Source organism: Diplotaxodon limnothrissa, linkage group LG10 (assembly GCF_057381915.1).
Source record: "Diplotaxodon limnothrissa isolate DT_005_m linkage group LG10, D_limnothrissa_male_GT1.1, whole genome shotgun sequence".
Taxonomy (NCBI): Eukaryota; Metazoa; Chordata; class Actinopteri; order Cichliformes; family Cichlidae; genus Diplotaxodon; species Diplotaxodon limnothrissa.
The window spans coordinates 24,133,713-24,153,514 of record NC_140605.1 but is presented as its reverse complement, the minus strand read 5'-3'; the positions used below and the strand labels follow the sequence as shown (position 1 = coordinate 24,153,514).

At 40.3% G+C, this 19,802-nt stretch overlaps 2 protein-coding genes across 10 annotated transcripts in view; one reads left to right on the top strand and one right to left on the bottom strand.

The window, feature by feature from the left end:
• gabrb2b (gamma-aminobutyric acid type A receptor subunit beta2b) overlaps positions 1–18,752 on the bottom strand; it is a 67,180-nt gene extending 48,428 nt beyond the window's left edge. For 7 of the 9 annotated variants that reach the window (XM_085363982.1, XM_085363977.1, XM_085363978.1 and 4 more), the window contains exons 1-3: positions 18,670–18,752; positions 18,435–18,526; positions 17,820–17,887 (exon numbers count right to left, since the gene is read on the bottom strand). In XM_085363982.1, the coding sequence (XP_085220108.1) occupies positions 17,820–17,887; positions 18,435–18,526; positions 18,670–18,752 (243 nt within the window). Of the gene's footprint in view, positions 1–17,819; positions 17,888–18,434; positions 18,533–18,669 lie in introns of all 9 variants that reach the window. The other 2 variants (XM_085363976.1, XM_085363984.1) reach the window with 2 other exon arrangements.
• On the top strand, positions 1,039–10,056 carry LOC146624506 (zinc finger BED domain-containing protein 4-like). The gene is made up of 6 exons (XM_085364827.1): positions 1,039–1,611; positions 2,574–3,634; positions 3,780–4,096; positions 4,305–4,460; positions 6,472–6,667; positions 10,008–10,056. Exons 1-6 carry the CDS (start codon positions 1,408–1,410, stop codon positions 10,054–10,056), a joined length of 1,983 nt encoding a protein of 660 aa, XP_085220953.1. The 5' UTR covers positions 1,039–1,407.
• Positions 18,753–19,802: the final 1,050 nt, after the last annotated feature.

Here is a 19,802-nt window from a genome sequence, read left to right as displayed (position 1 = left end):
AATGAAATAATTTTAATGAAATAGTGATTTGATTTTGACTCCTAATGTAGCACCCCGGTAAGTATTACTGTTGTATTTAACAGGTATCACTGATTGGATCATTATTCTCTTATAATAGGAGAAAAAAACCCAGCATTGTTAAGAATTTTTGCGGCGGCTGTACTACAAAGCAAGTTTAGCATACCCAGGATAACTTTGTCTTATCTGGGCTCAGTTATCTTAATACTAGCAATTCAGCAATGTGTTCACACTATGGTGGTTATCAAATGTAGACTCAGCTTGCCTATAAATTTGGATTAAAAGTCAGCAAATGCAAATAGTTATCCTGTTTTAGGATTAAACCACTGTATCTCTTAGTGGCCACGCTTTTGTACACACTGTATTTTAATGTATGTGAATAACATCTACACTAACAATAAACTGAGAGTAAGAAAAAAAAAGACTTGTGTCATTTTCCTTGTCTTTATGTGATTCAACTCAAATGTTTTAACTGCTGTGGTAAGGGTAGCCTGTGAAATCATTGTTTACCTCAAATGTCAGGTGTGAAGTCCATGTCTATGTGTTATAATTTACACTTTTCAATTGTGTTTTGGTCAAGGTGTTTACAATGTCCATCTTACAAATCATTATATATTGCTAATCAGAAAGAAAAACAAGAACAACACCTTTAACACTTAAAAAAACTTTAGTCCCTATTACTGTCCTATCACTGGGAGATAAGGGGTCTTCCATGTATGGTTATGTTATTTTCCTGAGCACTGATTGGTCAGTAGAGGGTGACTGCTAATCCTTTATCTCAAACATTACCTGCTGTAGTGCAGGTGCTTAACTGGCTTTAATTCATCAGTCATTATAGAATTATGAAAAACAAAAACAAACAAACAATTGTATATTACATATTATTAGTGTCTTATTTGCTTAGTTCTGATGACTATAAATGTCATCTGACTTTTATAACCTGTAACCTTCATGTCACTCTAAAATTTTGGCCTACTGACATGTTTAACTTTGTTCAAAAGGTTGTACTAAATGCAGGGGTGGAAGTAACGAATTACAAATACTCACGTTACTGTAATTAAGTACATTTTTTGGGTACTTGTACTTTTACGAGTAATTTTTCAAGTGTGTAATTTTACTCATACTTGAGTACAACTTACACCATGTAATCTACTTCGCTACTTATAAAATCAAAAGTCACTACTGAGTACGCCCACAATTTGAATTAATATTCAAACCTTTCGTCTGCATTTTTGCAGCCAATAAGGCCGTGCAATCGCAACCGCGCCAATTTAAGACGTAAGCAAAGAATAAACTCCGCTGCAGCAGCAGGCACAGGTGTCTGGAGGTGCTAAATGGTGGAGTATAAACTACTTTATAGACGAAAGATTTGGAGACAAAGAAGCCAAAATGGAGACAGAGGACAACACTGTCAACCATGAAAACGACGTAGAAAAGACGGAGGACGCGTGCCCGTGGCTATACCTGGAGGAATTTTTCGTGTACAGAGGAAGAAAAGGAGACAGCGTCCAGATGCAGTGCAAACTTTGTTTGACCTCTACAGTCATTTCAGCTTACAAGACTTCAGCATCTAATCTAAAAAAACACATTGAGGTAAGAGGTTTTACAACTATACGTGTATGATATTGCTTTCTTATTTTTCATGTGTGTTAAGGTTACTAGTTTGGCTAAGATATTGTCACCGCCATTGGTTAGCCTGATATTAAAATAAGACGGAGCTAGCTAATGTGCGTGTGTGCATGCATAATTGAGCTACAATTCGTAGGAATGTTTTAGCTTATTATTTGGATAACCACCGTCATTACAATAAATTAAACTTGTAGTCATTTAAAACTCACAGGCCTACAATCAGCTGGCCTATTTAAAAAAACAAACAAACAAAAAAACAAACAAACTTGAACACAGTGCTGAGCTGCATCTCAAATTAATCTTCCAGCTCTCAGCTGACATGTACCAGAGCCCGATTGATGGATCAGTTGATCAGTATCATTAGCCTGATATAGGTCTATCATAGTGACATGGCTCTTAATCAGTAGGGTTATATGTTTCCCAATATGATATCTTTTTTTAAAGAACATAATGTGGATTGGTTTTATTTGTTAGCTGTATGGGCAGCATTTTTGTGTATGTGATCCCTTTTCTTAAATTAGATTTGCTAGATACACATATTTTGCTCTCTTAGTATTTTTAGGACCTGACTAATACTGAAAACTTTAGGGTGATACTGATAAAAAGGAGTTAAAAATTTAGATACTGATACATTGGTCGATACTCTTTTTACAGATAGTATACATATTACAGAACTTAGAATGTATACAGAAATTCATGTTTTTTGCAATGATCGTTCAAAATTGGTTTACACTTGTGAATAAATACAGCAATATATCTGCAAAATTTGACCAATTCACCACTCTTTTATACTATGCTCAACAATCAAAGATTAGCTCAAGTCTAGTTGAATAATGTTTTAAAAATGTGTTTTCTTTTAGTGTTAATCACAGTGATGTTATGAAGTAATGTATGAACCTGACGTATGATAATATTTATCTCTACAGAGGAAACATCCATCGAAGACTGAGCAGTACAATATCACTGTGGCATCAACATCTCGACAGCGAAAGACCACAGCCACACCAAACAAGCTCTCAGCAAATACACAAGCCAAGTTACCAGACCTGATGTTGAGAGCTGCAAACAAACATGTTCCACAAGCAACTGTTGACAAGCTTGTCATCAATTTCATATGTGAGGGTCTACAGCCATTTGCAGTGGTAGAACAGCCATCTTTCAAAGAATTGGTTACCACATTACAACCTCAAGCCAAAGTCATCTCCAGACCCACTGTCCGTGCCAGAATCTGTGAAGCTGCTGATCACATGAAGATGACTTTGGTTGCAGCATTGGATAAAGTCAAATTTGTTGCTACCACTACTGATTGTTGGTCAGCTCATCAGAAAAGTTACCTTGGAGTCACATGCCATTGGATAGAGGAAGCGTCCCTGGAAAGAAGATCTGCAGCACTAGCATGCAAAAGATTGAGAGGGTCTCACACATTTGACATGCTTGCTGGTGCGCTTGATGATATCCATTGCCAATACAAGATTAGAGGCAAAGTTGTAAGAACCACAACTGATAGTGGATCCAACTTTGTCAAGGCCTTCCACATGTTTGGGGCACAAAATGATGCAGATGAAGCTGAAGATGAAGCAGACCCAGAAATTATTGACCTGACTGACCATAGGGACTACCATGAGGCAAGTGCAATTCTTGATGAAGACTCTGGTTTGGAGTATCAACTTCCGCCTCATCAGCGATGTGCATGTCACCTGCTAAACCTTGTGGCAACAACTGATGCTGCCCTAGCAGAGAGCATGAATGAAACCTACAAGAGGCTCTCCCGTGCAACCTTTGCAAAATGCCAGGCCATTTGGAACAAAACTGGCCGATCTCATTTGGCTAATGAAGTGGTAGAGGACAAGTGTGAGCTACAGATCATTCGTCCCAATGCAACACGATGGAATTCAACCTACCTTGCCATTGAAAGGATAATACGCATCATTGATGAGAAGGGGGAAGATGCCATCAGGAGCATTTGTGAGGAGTTCAAGGTGAAAATGTGAGTAAAATTGGACACCTACCAATATGGTTTCAAATTTTGTGAATTTTCCTTAATGGATGGTTAAAAACGTGAGCAGACTCTTAATATTAAATCAGAAGATCCCTATTATAGTCATGGTGGGTTTTGTTGTTGTGTCTTACAGGTTGAGTCCTGCAGAAGTTGCATTCCTAAGGGAGTACTGTACCACCATGAAGCCACTGGTGAAAGCTTCAAACATCCTTCAGTCTGAGTCCACTTCCTTTATGGGATGGCTCCTGCCAGTAATCCAACAACTACTGTCCAAACTTAGCAGGCTGGAGACATCAAGCAAGACATGCGTGCCACTCATCAGAGCCCTGCAAAATGGCCTTCAAAAGCGTTTTGGAGCGATGATGGAGGATCCAGAGTTGGCTGCAGCTGCAGTCCTCTTACCCAAGTTCAAGACTTCCTGGACTGACAGAGCAGATGTAACAGAGGCTGGTAAGGATTCATGTGATCCCATTTTTGTGTATTTTTACATTTGAACACATGCTTAAGTGAGTATTTCACCTAATACATTGTAAGTTATTGATGGTCTGTCCTGAATACTAAACAATCCTTTTTGAGAATTTGCCGATTTTAAATTTGTGTTCAGGAATAATCACTGAAATTTAAATAACAAAATTGTGTTATCTACTTGCAATTACAGCCTTGACATACATCAAACAACATCTTGAAACGACAGAGCATGAGAGTGAGGATCAGCAAAGAGAGTCATCTGATGAAGATGAATTCTTCTCCAGACCAATCTCCAAATCAAATCAAATCACTTTTTTATTGTCACATCACATGTGCAGGCACACTGGCACAGCACATGCGAGTGAAATTCTTGTGTGCGAGCCCCACAAGCAACAGAGATGTGCAAACACAACAACACAAACGAGCAAAATACAAGAATGGCCAACCTGAAACTAATAAATATATGTACAATATATAATAGTGTATGCATTTCTGGATGTGTATACTAAATATTTTCCTACGTGTGTGTGTGTGTGTGTGTGTGTGTGTGTGTGTGTGTGTGTGTGTATACACATTTTTACAAATTAAATAGTAAAAAAATAAAATAAAATAATAATAATAATAATAAAATATATAAAATATACAGAGTTGAATATGTGCAAAACAAGTGGCATTTATATACAGTGTGGAGTGCATAATGTTGAAGTTCCAGTAGTGAAGCTGAGGTGTCTATGACGTGTTCAGCAGTCTGATGGCCTGATGGAAAAAGCTGTCTCTCAGTCTGCTGGTACGGGACCGGATGCTGCAGAACCTCCTTCCTGATGGAAGCAGTCTGAACAGTTTATGGCTGGGGTGACTGGAGTCCTTGATGATCCTCCCCGCTTTCCTCAGGCACCGCTTCCTGTAGATGTCTTGGAGGGAGGGAAGCTCACCTCCAATTATCCGTTCAGAGCACCGCACTACTCGCTGGAGAGCTTTGCAGTTGTAGGCGGTGCTGTTGCCATACCAGGTGGTGATGCATCCAGTGAGGATGCTCTCAATGGCACAGCGATAGAAGGTCCTGAGGATGCGGGGGCTCATGCCGAATCTTTTCAGTCTCCTGAGAAAGAAGAGGCGCTGCTGCGCCTTCTTCACTGTTTTGTTTGTGTGTACTGACCACGTAAGATCCTCAGCCAGGTGTACGCCAAGGAACCGGAAGCTGCTCACTCTCTCCACAGCAGCGCCGTTGATGGTGATGGGGGTGTGTACTTCTCTGCACCTCCGGAAGTCCACTATCAACTCCTTTGTCTTTGCGACTTTGAGGGTGAGATGGTTGTCTTGACACCAGTGGGTCAGGGCGCTGACCTCCTCCCTGTAAGCCGTCTCATCACCGTTGGTGATAAGACCCACCACTGTAGTGTCGTCCGCAAACTTCACAATGATGTTGGAGCTGTTAGTGGCTGTGCAGTCGTAGGTGTAGAGTGAGTACAGGAGAGGGCTCAGTACACACCCCTGTGGAGCACCAGTGTTCAGTGTGATGGGGGATGAGGTGATGCTGCCCAGTCTGACCACCTGGCGTCTGTCAGACAGGAAGCTAAGGATCCAGCTGCAGAGGGAGCTGCTCAGTCCTAGATCCTGCAGTTTCCTGTCCAGCTTCGAGGGAACGATGGTATTGAATGCTGAGCTGTAATCTACAAACAGCATCCTCACATACGTGTCTCTCTTCTCCAGGTGTGACAGGGCAGTGTGTAGTGTCAGAGCTATGGCATCATCAGTGGACCTGTTGTGGCAGTATGCAAACTGTAGAGGGTCCAGTGAGTCGGGTAGTGCAGAGCAGATGAAGTCCCTGACCAGCTTCTCGAAGCATTTGCTTACGATGGGGGTCAGGGCTACAGGTCGCCAGTCGTTCAATGAGGAGATGGTGGAGGATTTGGGTACAGGGACGATGGTGGCCATTTTGAAGCAGGCTGGGACTACAGACAGAGAGAGGGAAAGGTTGAAGATGTGCGTGAACACTCCAGCCAGCTGAGCCGCGCATGACCTGAGGACGCGGCCGGGAATCCCGTCCGGACCAGTAGCTTTGCGTGCGTTCACCTTCCTGAAGCACCTCCGCACATCCTCCTCAGACACAGTGTGCGCACTGACGTCATCCGCGGTGCGCACACTGTCCGGTCTCATGGTGTTCGCTGTGTCGAATCTAGCGTAGAATACGTTTAGATCCTCACACAGAGAGGCCGTGGTCTGCGGTGTGCTGGTTTTCCCTCTAAAGTCTGTGATCGTGTTTAGTCCCTGCCACATACTCCGAGGGTTGTCAAACTGTTGTTCCAGAAGGCTGCAAAGTGCAGTTGAGCTTGATGGTTATCTTGCTTGTGCCACAGACATCATGGAGCTGCTGCACTCCTTCTCAGCCATCAAAAACCTCTCTCTTAAACTGAACACAGCTCTGCCTGCTTCTGCTGCGTGTGAACGACTTTTTAGCTGTGCTGGTCTACTCTTCACTGCCAAACGAAGTCGGATTGCCTCTGTTAATTTAGAAAACCAGCTCTTGCTGAAACTGAACAAAAGGTTCAGAAAGTAAAGTGTGAAAGAAATGCTAAGACTTTAAGACACTTACCTGCCTGTTGTTCAGTGTATGGGGAAAAGTTTAAATGGTTCTACGCATGTTCAGAAACATTTTTGTCATTGTTTTAACAAACAAAATTCCTCCTTTTATATCTACATTTATTTACAAAACAAGTTACCTTTCTATACCTTGTTCATCTGAAAAATGTGCTTTGAACATAAATATTTATACTGGTGAATCGAGTTGAATGCCTGCTATTGACAACAGAATAAAACATCAGTCTGTTAAAAAGTAATTAATACTCTGAGTAGTTTTTGAGAACAGTACTTTGTACTTTTACTCAAGTATTTTTTTAACACCAGTACTTTTACTTGTAATTGAGTACAATTTAACCAGTGTAACAGTACTTGTACTTGAGTACAAATTTTGAGTACTCTTTCCACCTCTGACTAAATGTGAGTGGCTACGCTGTGTCGTATTGTTCCCTGGATAATTACGGCATCTTTCTGTGTCATGACCGTTCTTGTTTCATAATAGACGTTTTAGAAAAAAAACATATTTTTACCCTTCCCTCTTGTCCAATTTTTGGGATGCATTTAAAGAGAACAAACACATACAAATAAAGAGAAGCAAATCTCTGTAAATGTGTCTGGCACCCTTTGCATCTGGAAACACTGTACAGAGCTATTTTGTTGTTTGACAACAGGCACTGAAGCAAAGACTTGCATCTGCACTCTCACACACATCATTTTGACCTCTGGTAGGTCACTGCGGTGGGATGAGCCAAAATGAAGCAATCTCCCTGCACTCACACTTCATGGGATATCATACTGAGTGTGTCAGTCAGAACATGTTACTTGATTAACAACCTAAAAATAGATCCCACGCAGTGATGAGTGTTATCCCTGGTACACAACACTCAACAGCAATGCTTACACACTAACACTCATATTTTGAACACACAGTCGATCGTGATTCAACTCGTGCCCTTCCTATTAAGAAAAAGAGCAGGCAAAATGGAAAGTGCACCCAAATGTGGCTGTGACTATGAGTATTATATGCATCTGTCTTTGCTTTTCTGTAACACAACTTCAGTGACACAACATACTGTGCAGCTCTCAGCTTTGAAGATAAATGTGTGCACAGTAAACTGTGAGTGTCAGAGACATATCATACCATCTTTAATGCATAAATAGTCACCTGGCATCCAGCCATGACAGCATATGGCTAAAAAAATGTTTCAATCAAAGGAAAATAGCTGCCACTAAACATTTATCACTGATTAACACTGGGAATTAAGTAATTATATAGGCTCAGCGTCTTTGGCAAAAATAACACTAGCTTTGAGGAATCTGAGATTAGACCTGTTTGTGTCCTAGTCCAGTCCATTCCACACTGTGCTGACTGTCTTAGTTTCAGCAACTAACAGGATTTTAAGAATATTCATCAGTATGTGGGGTTGAATAAAAAGGTTCTAAAGCTCAGCACATAGTTCATGCTACATTTTCTCCTTGGAAGTCTAGGACTAAACTTGCAAATCCTCATTTGTGATTTAAACATTGACTTCAAACTTGTGCAAAGAGCTCTGAATGTGACCCAATCTTCATGTGCAGGATGATGCCTGGCGTGGAGAGTTTTCTGCTGCACACAAAAAATCAAACAGCAGTCTCCAAAAAAAGAGTCCACAATGTCCAAACCTGAAGGCAGGAGAATCACCAGAACCATGCTCATCAACTGACTTTGTATGCAACCGCACAAGCCATCTTGGGTTTATTTCCTGAAAGCGGATGGTTGATTGTACTGTCACTCCTAATTTGTCTCTCCAAAGGTGAGTCCATAAAAAGTTCAAAAGAAATATGTTGTGATATTTTTTGCTCGTTTTTGTTTTAACGAATAAACTAACAAAAAAAAACAACAACCATTGAGCAGGTGTGCGCAAACACTACAGTAATACACACAAACAAATAGAGTAGTGGGACCACTGAACTGAGAGATGCCTGCAAAAATGGTAGGCTAGCCGATTAACCCACTTTGATTTGTAACTCTGTCTAATCCCCCCTGCAGCAGGGCCTCAGCCTTGTGTCATTATCAAATAGGCAAAGAAAAAATGAAAATGAGAGATACACTTTGGAGGGAGAGAGAGAAAGAGAGAGACAGATGGGAAAATATAACAGAGCAACATAATATAAGGGTAGAAATTATTACCTTGCAATACTCAATAGAACAGTGGCAATATGCTGTTAAATCGCCCTGCTCTGCCCACCGACACGAAAACAAGATGATTTTAGACCTACTGCTGCAGGGAATGTGCTGTTGTCTGAACATCCAGCCCATCATTCTCTGTCACAGGCAGCAGTGAATCAGATGCTTAACTAGTGAGCTTGTTTAACCTGAGGGAATTGATTACATGCCTTCCTTCCCTTGACATTTAGAGCTATGGTACTAATTGTACAATATGCAATGTCTGTAATATTAATAGCAATCTAAGAAGTACATTTCTGGTGCATGTGTGGATACAGTGATGGGTGTATGAAACTCAGCTGATATTTCAAAGATAACCAGATTTGAGTTATATCAAGATGTGAAAATGCAGTGGCCAAACACTTAAAGGATTCCTCCATGTACAATTTAGTGTACCCATGGGACACCCAGCTTTTAATATTTTGAAAAGTTTTAGTGAATTTGTTTTTTTGCATTTGCGAAAGTGTTGAACTCCATATGTTCCTTTCTTTGTTCTGCCTATCCAGTTTCCTTAACAGGAAAGAGTGCAGAGAGGCAAAGTGCAGTAAGACAATGGTATTCTGGCAGTAAATATATCCATCTTTGCTGTTTAGCTTGCATTCAACCCAGCACAGAAACTTTTTAACAGCTTAAGGTTCAACACTTTTAACCTTATGATGGAACAGGATGAAAAGTGAGAGGCTAAGTATAGCAAGGCTGTGAACTGTGCCTAAACTTTGAACCTAATTAAATACCATCCATCCATACGTACATGTTCTTCCACCTATCTGGGGCTGGGTCACAGGGCAGGAGCCTAAGCGGATAACCACCATCTCCAGTTTGTCCGTGGGAACAAGAAGGTGTACTCAGGCCAGCCCAGCGTGTCCTGGGTCTGCCCCATGGCCTCCTGCTGGTGGGACATGCCCGGAACACCTCACCGAGTAGGCGCCCATGAGGCATTCTCATCAGATGCCCGAATCACCTCAACTGGCTCCTTTCGATTTGTAGGAGTAGTACTATGAACCCCTCCCGGATGGGCAAACTCTTCACCCTATCTCTAAGGGAAAAGCTAGGTTTCCTTCGGCGAAAGCTCTTTTCTGCTGCTTGTATCCGTTTACTTTTTCCTTTCAGTCGCTACACAAAGCTTGTGACCATTGGTGAGGGTAGGGACATAGATTGACCGTTAAATCGAGGGCTTGGCTTCTACATTTAGCTCTCTCTTTAGAATGACGAACTGATGGACATACCGGCATTTTTGCAGTCACTGCAACAATCTGTCGGTTGATCTACTGCTCTTTTCACTCGTGAACAAGACCCCGAGATACTTAAACTCCTTCTTTCAGTAACTCATCCTTGGCCTGGAGTGGGCACTCCACCTATTTCCAGCTGAGGACCATGGCCTTAGACTTGGAGGCCACCACCTAATGAAGCCAACAGAACCACATCATCTGCAAAAAGGGATTGTTAGACTGCCCAAGTGAAAGCTTTTCAACACTTGGCTACGCCTAATTAAATACAGTGATCGAAAAACTACTTTTGAATCATAACTCGGGGCTGAGGACAGGTTTTGTAAAGACGAGTTGTGTGATTTTAAAAAGATACCTGCAGTGAGATGAGAAATAATGGCAAGCTAACTCCTTAGTCCCTATTTAGTCAGACATCTTTGTACACACGGCTTAAGAGATTTCGACTGCACAAAAACCTGTGGTAATCTTGTCATGGGGACAGCTGCTCCATCTTTCTCTCCTCCCTCCTCTGCCTCTGACTATTTCCTGTGCTCTCAGTAATATAATATCACTTTCAGCTATGTCATTCTTTCTTCATGCCCACCAGCCACTGTTTTTGAATTTTCCTGTTGCTTCTTGACACTGATCACAATGACCTCTCTTTCTACCTTATCTGAAATTAATAGCACATAGAAAACATTTTCCAGGTTGCCTAAGTTGTCTTATTCCCGTGTTGCTGCAGCCTTCACTGTGTTCCACTTGTCTGTACCTGCTTATATGATCATCAGCCTCCTTTTTGATTTACTGCCTACCCACGGCATTTTAAATGTGTTTGCTACATCTGATTGACTTTGGTTCCAACTGTTAGCTTGCTTATTGAGCAACTAAATACTCAATCTTCTCTACAGTTTCAGGCTACACTCAGCAATCCAGATTGGAGATCCTTCAGCACTCTCTTTATAACAGTTGTTGCTAGGCAGTTGTGTCATGGCGCTCAGTTTGGTACTACTTTAGTTGCTTTTAATTGCTATTAGACACTGTGTGAATGGTAAGTGGTCTAGTTAAGAAATATGTTAATTTGTTAAATTTGCAATTGTTTTTTAAAAGATAACACGAGTGGAAATCTTTGTTTTTGTTACTGTAAAACATTTTAGGATAACATTTAATAAAATTGCATTACAAGTGCTTTTTGATGTCCATGCCCTGTCTCTAAAACAATCAATACTTAAAATAAAGAAGTTTAGTAATGAATAATTCCAGCTAGTTTCCAAAATATGTGAACACTGATGGAACATGTATTACTTGCTTTGTATGTGTTAAAGAATTTAAATTTACTTTACATACTATATTCATAAAGCCAACAAACAGAGTCTTAAGGCTCTGACACGTGTTTTTTTTTTACCCTAAACTTGTTGGTATTTATTGGTGAGGCACATCCTCGGTGATCACTTTATCGTGTACAGTGCTCATCAAAGGAGGAAATTCCTCATTTATGTTTATTCTGTTCAAGTTTTACATTCATTTTCTTAATCTCCCTGATGAAGAGGATCATTTAGAACCTTATTTCTGTTTACCTGCTTTATTATATCATGGTCTTATCGCAGAAACACAATTATTAGCTTCAGCCTCATTTATATTCTGCTAATAGCTTCTGCTAACACCTACCTGTAGGTTATGTGTTCTTATTGTTGACATAAAAAAGTAATCCTATGTTGTGTACATAAACACCCACATAAATTATGCCTTTTTTTAAAACAAGATTCAAGTGACCCATGACTTAACTGTAAATAGATTACTAAAACTCTATAGGCTGGCATCCATCCATCTGTTTTCATAACCATGTATCCAATTCAGGATCATAGGCAGAGCTGGAGCCTATCACACATAGGAAAGAGGTGGGGGACACCCATGACAGGTTGCCAGTCTACCACAGAGAGACAGCGACATGGATATAGGTGTGAATGTGAGCAGTCACAACTATACAGCCAAAATAGAATCGCTTATTACCCTAATATGCACGTCTTTGGACTTGTGAAAAAGGTTGGTGCACTAGGAGGGAACCCACACATGCAGAGGGAGAACGTACTAACACACAAAAATGCCTCAGAACCTAGAATCTTTCTCCAGTGAGGAACAGGGTCATCACTAAAACACAATTTCATCTCCAACATCCTCTGCACAATGTCATATTTACTTGTTGATTTCTATGCAAGGTGAAGAATTTCCATTTCCGTTTCATGTTTTTCCTCTTCATGCTGATTAGACAGAGGAAAGTCATGGCCAGATTTACAGGTGGAAAGAGGTATCACAATGAAAACTGCCATGAAAGAAAATATTAAGAGAGTGAGAGGGTGGAGAATATTCTGTGACACAAGGGTTTCTGTCTGAAGAACAAACTATACCAAGGAAACAGGTTACACCTGGAAGCAGTGGGAGAGACAAGTGAATGCCAAGGACAGGAACTTATTAGAAAAGTTCAAAATGCATCACAGCTTAATAATGAGGGAGTTGAAAATATTCCCTGTGAATATAAATGTATGAGTAAACACGTTTCACTAAAATACTCACTGTGATAAATATTTTTATTTGGACTGACCTCCAAATCAGCCTTTTTTCCCCTTTCAAACTTTTGCTACAATAAGAGTAAACAAACCTGAAAGTATTCACAAATAAATTATAAGCTTTTCCTACCAAATAACATGGTAGCATCAATATACAATGAAGGAGGTCTTTTATTTCCAAATGTGTTCTTCTATTGATATATAAAGGTTGTTCACAATTCTTACATAACATTTTCCAGTGCTTTCATAATCAGCTGATTAAATACTACAAATTAAGGATGCTTCAGATGTTGTAGGTTTTGGAAGCAAAAGTTACTGTGGCAGACTGCAACGCAGCTATGCATCTGTCCATAGTCTCTTTTAGCTTATAAAGTAGTTTTATGGCCCGCAACTGTACAATTATTGTGTTCAGCTTGTTTTCTTAAATAAATAAATAAAAACCCTGAATGTGACCATGGGTGCATTTGTCTGGACTCTGGTCTCTTGCATTATTCCAACAACTTCACTGAGGATCTGTTAAAATACCAGTTTATGAGATGAGACATGACTATAGACCAGCGAGGGCTTTGGATTTGCGAATCTATGCATGTGCATGGGAGAAACACAGACACACTGTACTTCTCATTAAAGACATTTTAAGTATGTCCATGTCTGTTCACAGACTGAGGATAAGAAGTCACTTCACTACACGAGGCACTTCAATGAGCTTTTAGCAAGTGTAACTTTTAATGAAGACGTTTTGACTAGTTATAGCCTTCCCAAAGTTAGAGGCATGGTTATAACTTTTACACTGAAAAAAGAAGATTTTTTTTTAGTCATTTTAATCAAAGTATGCCATCAAGTTGCAAAATTTCCAACTCAAATAAATATTACCAATATTTTCTAAATAGCTTGTTTCAAATTTATATCTGAGCAAAGACGATTTAATAGTTTCACATTTAATTTGACACTTTGCACACCAAAAAACATTGGTGTGTCTTCACAAATTCACACATGTTGATTGAGTTTTAGCACATTTCTTTTTATTTCCTTCCACAAATGAAAGGTGTTTCAGTTTGTGAATCTTCACACATTGCTTCTTCGCTTCCATTAGTTACTATGCAACAACCATGGAGCAGGAGTGTGGGGGTAATTGGAGTACTGGCAAAGCCTGCAGCAATCAACCTGTGTATAGCTTTGGTGAAACCCTGCCAAAGTGTGTGGGCTTTGACAAAAAAAAGACAATAGAGCTGATGTATTCTTTAATGAAAATAGATTTAGTGGCGCTCATTATTTTCTAAGATTACATGACACCCATCAATTGGTTTAACCTTATTATGATCTGATTAAGCAGATGTTTTCTTCCCCACTGACATTTTATACTAAGTGTTCTTCAGTGTTCAAACCCATGTCATGGAAACCTATTTAAACTAATACTGACACGGTTGAACATTCCTCGGTACGTCATCTGCTCATTGGTATACAGCTCTATCCAGATTACTGAAGGTGGCTGTGACATAGATTTAGACATATCTATAGAAGCAGGCTTAATATCATTTTAAAGCTCTTAGGTCTGGGATGAGATATTGTGCAATACCACATAAGTGCTATCACAATCTTTCTTCCTTTTTAATATCATGTGGTAAGCAATAATCTCCTGCCTTTCAGCCAACATCCATTATAATGTATCTTTATGATATATAGTATAAGCGGTAGAGTTTTCCGTACAGTCTTCATGCATTTACACCAGACGTGCTGAGAGGTGGTACCAAAATTGAAGGGGGTCTGAAGTTTGCAGTCCCTCTCCAACAATCAATAAGCTCCTTTCGACCTTTATGTGCATCAATAATGGTATTTCTGCCTTTTGGAGGGGGATAAGAACTTTTCTTCATCCTCAGACAGGAATATTTCTCTCCTGTGAAAACTGCTGGCTTAAACTTCAACTGCTCAGGAGCTAAACCAAAAGTAAATATTGAGACTTGAGCAGCAGAGAAGCAGAAGACAATTACTGAGAGGATTGAAGGGAGATCTACTAATGCCTCTATATTCCCACTTAATTTCCACTATTTTTTCTATTTTTTATTTTGACCACGACATGAATCAAGGCTTGCAAGCCACTTGCCTTAGGTTGAATGTCTAACATGTCATTGGTATTCCGAGTGTGCGTCCCTCTCTGTATGTCCACCTCTGAGTCACGCAGAATGAACCCTCTGCAGCACTAGGTACATGACCTTCCCTCCAACACCAGCACCGCTGCTGGCTCTCCACATGGTAACTTGTTAATGTCAGAGCTCTTTCTCCTATCTGTCTCTCTCTCTGTCTCTTTATGTCACATACTGAAAAGTGAAAAATGTGACCCCTAGGTCTTAGACAATCATATCCAAAGTCCCAAGCCAAAGATTGTGACACTGGGTCCAAAACACAGGAACAAGTGACCTTTCACTGGCCACATCCTCTTCATTGTCAAGCCGCAATCCTTAAAAAAACCCAAACATGTAATATAGTTTTCTATATGGCACAATCATCAGTGAAGATATGCATGTACAGTTTTAATATTAAAACCCCTCATAAATATTATGAGGGGTTATGTGATGAATACCAGAGACGGCCACCCATGCTTAAAGGCTCTTTTAGGTTGAGAACTCATCTAAAGTGAGTTTGATGCAAATGGATCTATGACACTGAGGACAAATGCTGCAAAAGATGTATTTATTTTAAAAGGTCTTTTGCAAAATGTCAACAAATACATATGCCATCACCTGGTGTCTCTGCTTCAGATGTGAGGCCTCCAACATAGAGTAATGCCAGACTAGCAGATTCAATTGATATATACATACCAAAACATGGATGTTCTGTTCTACCATGAAGATAAATGCAGCTCTGCTGGATGCATTCCTCTGTGACATCTCTCCATTATCCTCGACCCTCAACCCTTTTCCGTTCAATAAAGAAAGTACACAGGGAGGTTCTATCCCTGCACTGAAATAAGTGGCAGACAGAGAGCCAGATGGGGTAGAGGAAATGGAAGAAAGGAAAGTGCTTCTACACCAGCTGCTATCCTGAAAAGTGGCTACATTTAGAGGAAGACAAGAGATCAAAGATGCTGAGACCATTACACACACATGTGGCCTCTTCTTTTTATGAGACTCCAGTGGGTCAGGTGGTAATGACTCTGCTTTCACATTAGAGGGTGTTTAGTAGGCCAAACCTAACAAAGGCTTCTCATGATCAAAAGAAGCAGCTTTTTTGTGTTTAGATGGAGAGTGGGATTTTTTTTTTTGTTGTTTGTCCGTGTGGGGGTGCATGAATATAAATCCCAGCTGTGGTGTGCTTGTAGGCAAGAATAATGATGTTAGGTTAGGTCAGTTTTTTTTTCTGAATGTTGTTGGGAGTTGAAAGTATTAGCAAAAATAGTTTTGGCACACCATGGTATCTAGCTCATAATCTATTACAGTTTCCTGATTTGCTTCCCGCACTGCTCCATGTAATCTAAATAACATAAATATCATTATTTACTTTCTAGCACTATTGTCATTTAATAATAAGTTCCTGCTGTTGTGCATTTTCTGAGAAAATATACAGAGAGGACACAAATTAAATGAAAAACCATGATGTTCGACCCCCACTGTACAGTGAGGTGATGTAACGACCTGTTATGCTGTGGGAACCTGAACCCTGCCATTTGGGTAGACTTGATCAAAATAGGAGAAAAGTATAAGGTTGTTCTAATAATAACTTTTTGCTACGATGAAACACTTCTATCGTGTCATCCTGGATGACAATTTCCCCATCCATAGGGCATAAGGGTCCTAATGTGGTTTAATGAGTTTGAAAATAATGTGAATCACTAGTAACGTAACACATGGTATGCTGTCCTTTTTTCCTAACCAGCCTGCATCTATAAATTGCATAAACATGTTCACATGCTTAGTTATTCTATAATTAATCTGGATGAGGATGGAAAGAACATCATGAATGCATTTGATACATGAAAATACATCTTATTTTAGCACTTACAGTACAGTTCTGAACCTACACTCTCTTTAACAAGTACATATACATGAACAACCTCTATGTAAGGCAGCTTTCAACATCCTTCACACAGAGAAAACATGGCTTTAATTAAGAATTCAAAGCCACAGTCCTAGGCTCCAAAGACTTGCATTGTGTATGCATGTGTGTGCGTACCTGTGTATGTGGGTGTGTGTGTGACTGATTGTGCAAGTCCTCAAATACATGCAAATAGACATATTATCATCTGTTTTCTCACTCTTGCGAATCAACAGAGGCACGAAGATAACAACACAAGCGACAGTGTTTGGGTGCTGCAGCATATCACAGATAGCAACACCAAAACAACTGCTGCAGCAGGACACAGCTAGACATTTCATGTAAAAGTTGTAAATACTAATGTGCCAGCTCCCACTGTTGAAGTAAAACATTAAAAGAAGAAGTTTAAAAAAAATGTAGGAGTGACAATGCACCTATCAAAAGCTAATGCATAACATCATAAATATCATTTTGGCCCCCTTTGCTTGGTGTATTATAAGTGTCAAGCTGACCTTCCAGTGTGATAAAATACATGTCTCTGTTTCTCTCAAAACCGAGGTGATGTTCTATAATATCGTCACTAGGAGGCGCACTTGTATGAAACTTAATCACCTCTCATAGCTACAGCTGCTGAAGTTCCTCCACTGTCACTATTACTAGCAAAATCCCAGCTTTGACAGACTCGTCAAAAACGATGTTTCAGAAAATCTTGTCAGCGTTGAGACTTTTGTTAATATCAAAACTTCCCTCAAGATAGATGGAAGTACACTGCAGGTGCGTGCCATGTATGCAGATTGAACTTTATTCCCTAAAACAATTGATTGTGTTAGGTTAGTGATGCTTGGCTGTGCAGCCTTTTTGCTCAGAAAATGAGGCTGCAATCAGCTTAAAAGACCAAAAACCAATCGTCCATCTATTCCAGTCAATTTAAAAGCTCCAAAGAGGTTTAATTCGTGTCATGACACACAATGATCAGTGGCTTTGAAGTCTCAAACTCACGCCCACTGATTTGATCTGGCACGTTCACACAGCCTATGGTGGGCATCTCCCACCATAGGCTTAAGCATAACAGCTATCACTATCGTCACACACTGTCCCAAAAGTAGAGGTGATAATGGCCTACTTACCATATTGACTTCTGATACCATGTCTATGCTGGCTATATCTATATTCATTCCCACTCCAACCGGAGGACCTGGGCAGATGAAAACAAGCACACACAAAAAAGAAGACACTGCACATCAGATGTAGCCCGAGTGATTCGCTGACATATCGGTTAATAATGAGTACGTGACTAGGAAGCACACAGTTGTGAATTTAGCTCTTGTCAGCTGAATAACAGTTTACAGTGTTCATTTCGGGTGGGATTAGATGCGTTGGCCAGCAGTGAAAGTATTGGTATTGCCTCTAAAAGTTGCTGACTTTAGCTCAGATAGTTCTAACGTATTTCCGTGACAATAAACGCCTGAGTTGGACGTTAATATTAAGAAAAATGAGCAGATACTGTTTTTTTCCCCAACTCTGGAGACTCGTCATTCAAATAAATGTGCTGGTGCAATTTATCATCCACATGTGTTCTGGCGTTAGTCGTATTTTATCTACACTGTCATTCTAAAGCTGATATATCCTCCCCCCCCTCCTTACTTGCTTAAAACTGCCCAGTTAACACATTAACTGTAATATTTCACAGGCTGACAACGCGCTGCCTTTAACATAGTATCGGAAAATAGAAGTACATTTACCTCCGAAATCTGGCCTCAATCGTATATCATAACCTTTTAACAGTCTGTCCACCGTTTCTTTGACCAAAGACATATTGCTAGGGTCACTGACACTGGCACTATGGACGAAGAAAACACAGAAAGAGACAAAATCAGATTCAAACAGGATATATTCGTCAAACAGAAGTGCCTAAGTATTTCCCATGCCGTCTGTAATACACTTAGTAAAACGAGTGGAGCATCCTCCGTCACTTACCTTTGAGCGCACACCATGGCCACAATGACGGGGAGCAAGCAGACGATAAAACACATCATTCTTCGTCTTCTGAACACTACCATATTTAAACTCTGTGTTTTTTCGCTCTTTTAGGAAAGACGAGGTCTAACTTATTCTTGCCAGCGCAGTAATTCCAATGCCGGGCGCATGCGTACTCCCGACCACAACACCGAGAGGCAGCACCGCTGCCGCTGATGGTACTGGCAAATCTAGGAGAAAATTTAAAGGAGAATCAAGACTTTAGGTTGCTCAGGGGCATATGGGGGTCTCCCCGTTTCTTTCCTTTTTTTTGTTTTGTTTGTTTTGGATATGCGTGAGAGAGAGAGAGAGAATGCGTGGGCGTGTGTTTTGATTTTTTACACGTTGAGCGGTTGTTTAAAAAGCAACAACTGTGATAGAAAAAGCGATAGTTCGACACTCGTGAGATTACTGAAAATTGTGGGTGTGGTTGTGTCTTTCCACTAGCTTTTTTTTCCGGACATCAGTTAGCCAACTCGTCAGTCCCCGAGCAAACCACTGAAGGCACTAAATCTCTTTGCTCCTGCAGAGCAACTCGGCAGCTCTCAGTTGAAGTCTGCACGACACAGTTCATATTCTAAATTTAGCATCTTTGTTTGTGAAACAGCAGCACTGTGGTGAAGCATTTAACTAAAATCTAGTTTTATAGATTCTGGAATTGGTCACAGACCTAAGCGTTGGTGAAGAGGAAAGGATATGTATGATACGTTCTTAAACCAAAGATCTAATCGACATAGGATATGTGCAAATATTATCAGATATGAGTATACATCAGTGACATTGTTTGTCCAAACCAGGAGAAAAAACTTTTCCTACAGCTGGGGTACACAACAGGTCCGCAATTTGCTCAACGCCCAGAGAAAGAGAAAAAAAAGCCTTTCTATCCATGATGCTTAAACCAGTGAATTCAGTCAGCCGCTCCCCTTGACATTGCCCATGGAGCTCTCTCTCTCTCTCTCTCTCTCTCTCTCTCTCTCTCCTGTATATCGTGATATCGTGTCTAAACCAGCAGTTGCTCACACATCGACTTCAACGCATTGAGGCCTCTGACAAAAAGAGCAGCTTGGCTTTACATTCTGGGAAGCGCCTTGCCA

Bases quoted from the DNA above. Each gene is read 5' to 3' on its own strand.
- LOC146624506 (XM_085364827.1), top strand. From the start codon at position 1,408: ATGGAGACAGAGGACAACACTGTCAACCATGAAAACGACGTAGAAAAG. The intron at 3,635-3,779 runs GTGAGTAAAATT...TGTGTCTTACAG, and splicing joins GAGGAGTTCAAGGTGAAAAT to GTTGAGTCCTGCAGAAGTTG. The intron at 4,097-4,304 runs GTAAGGATTCAT...TTGCAATTACAG, and splicing joins AGCAGATGTAACAGAGGCTG to CCTTGACATACATCAAACAA.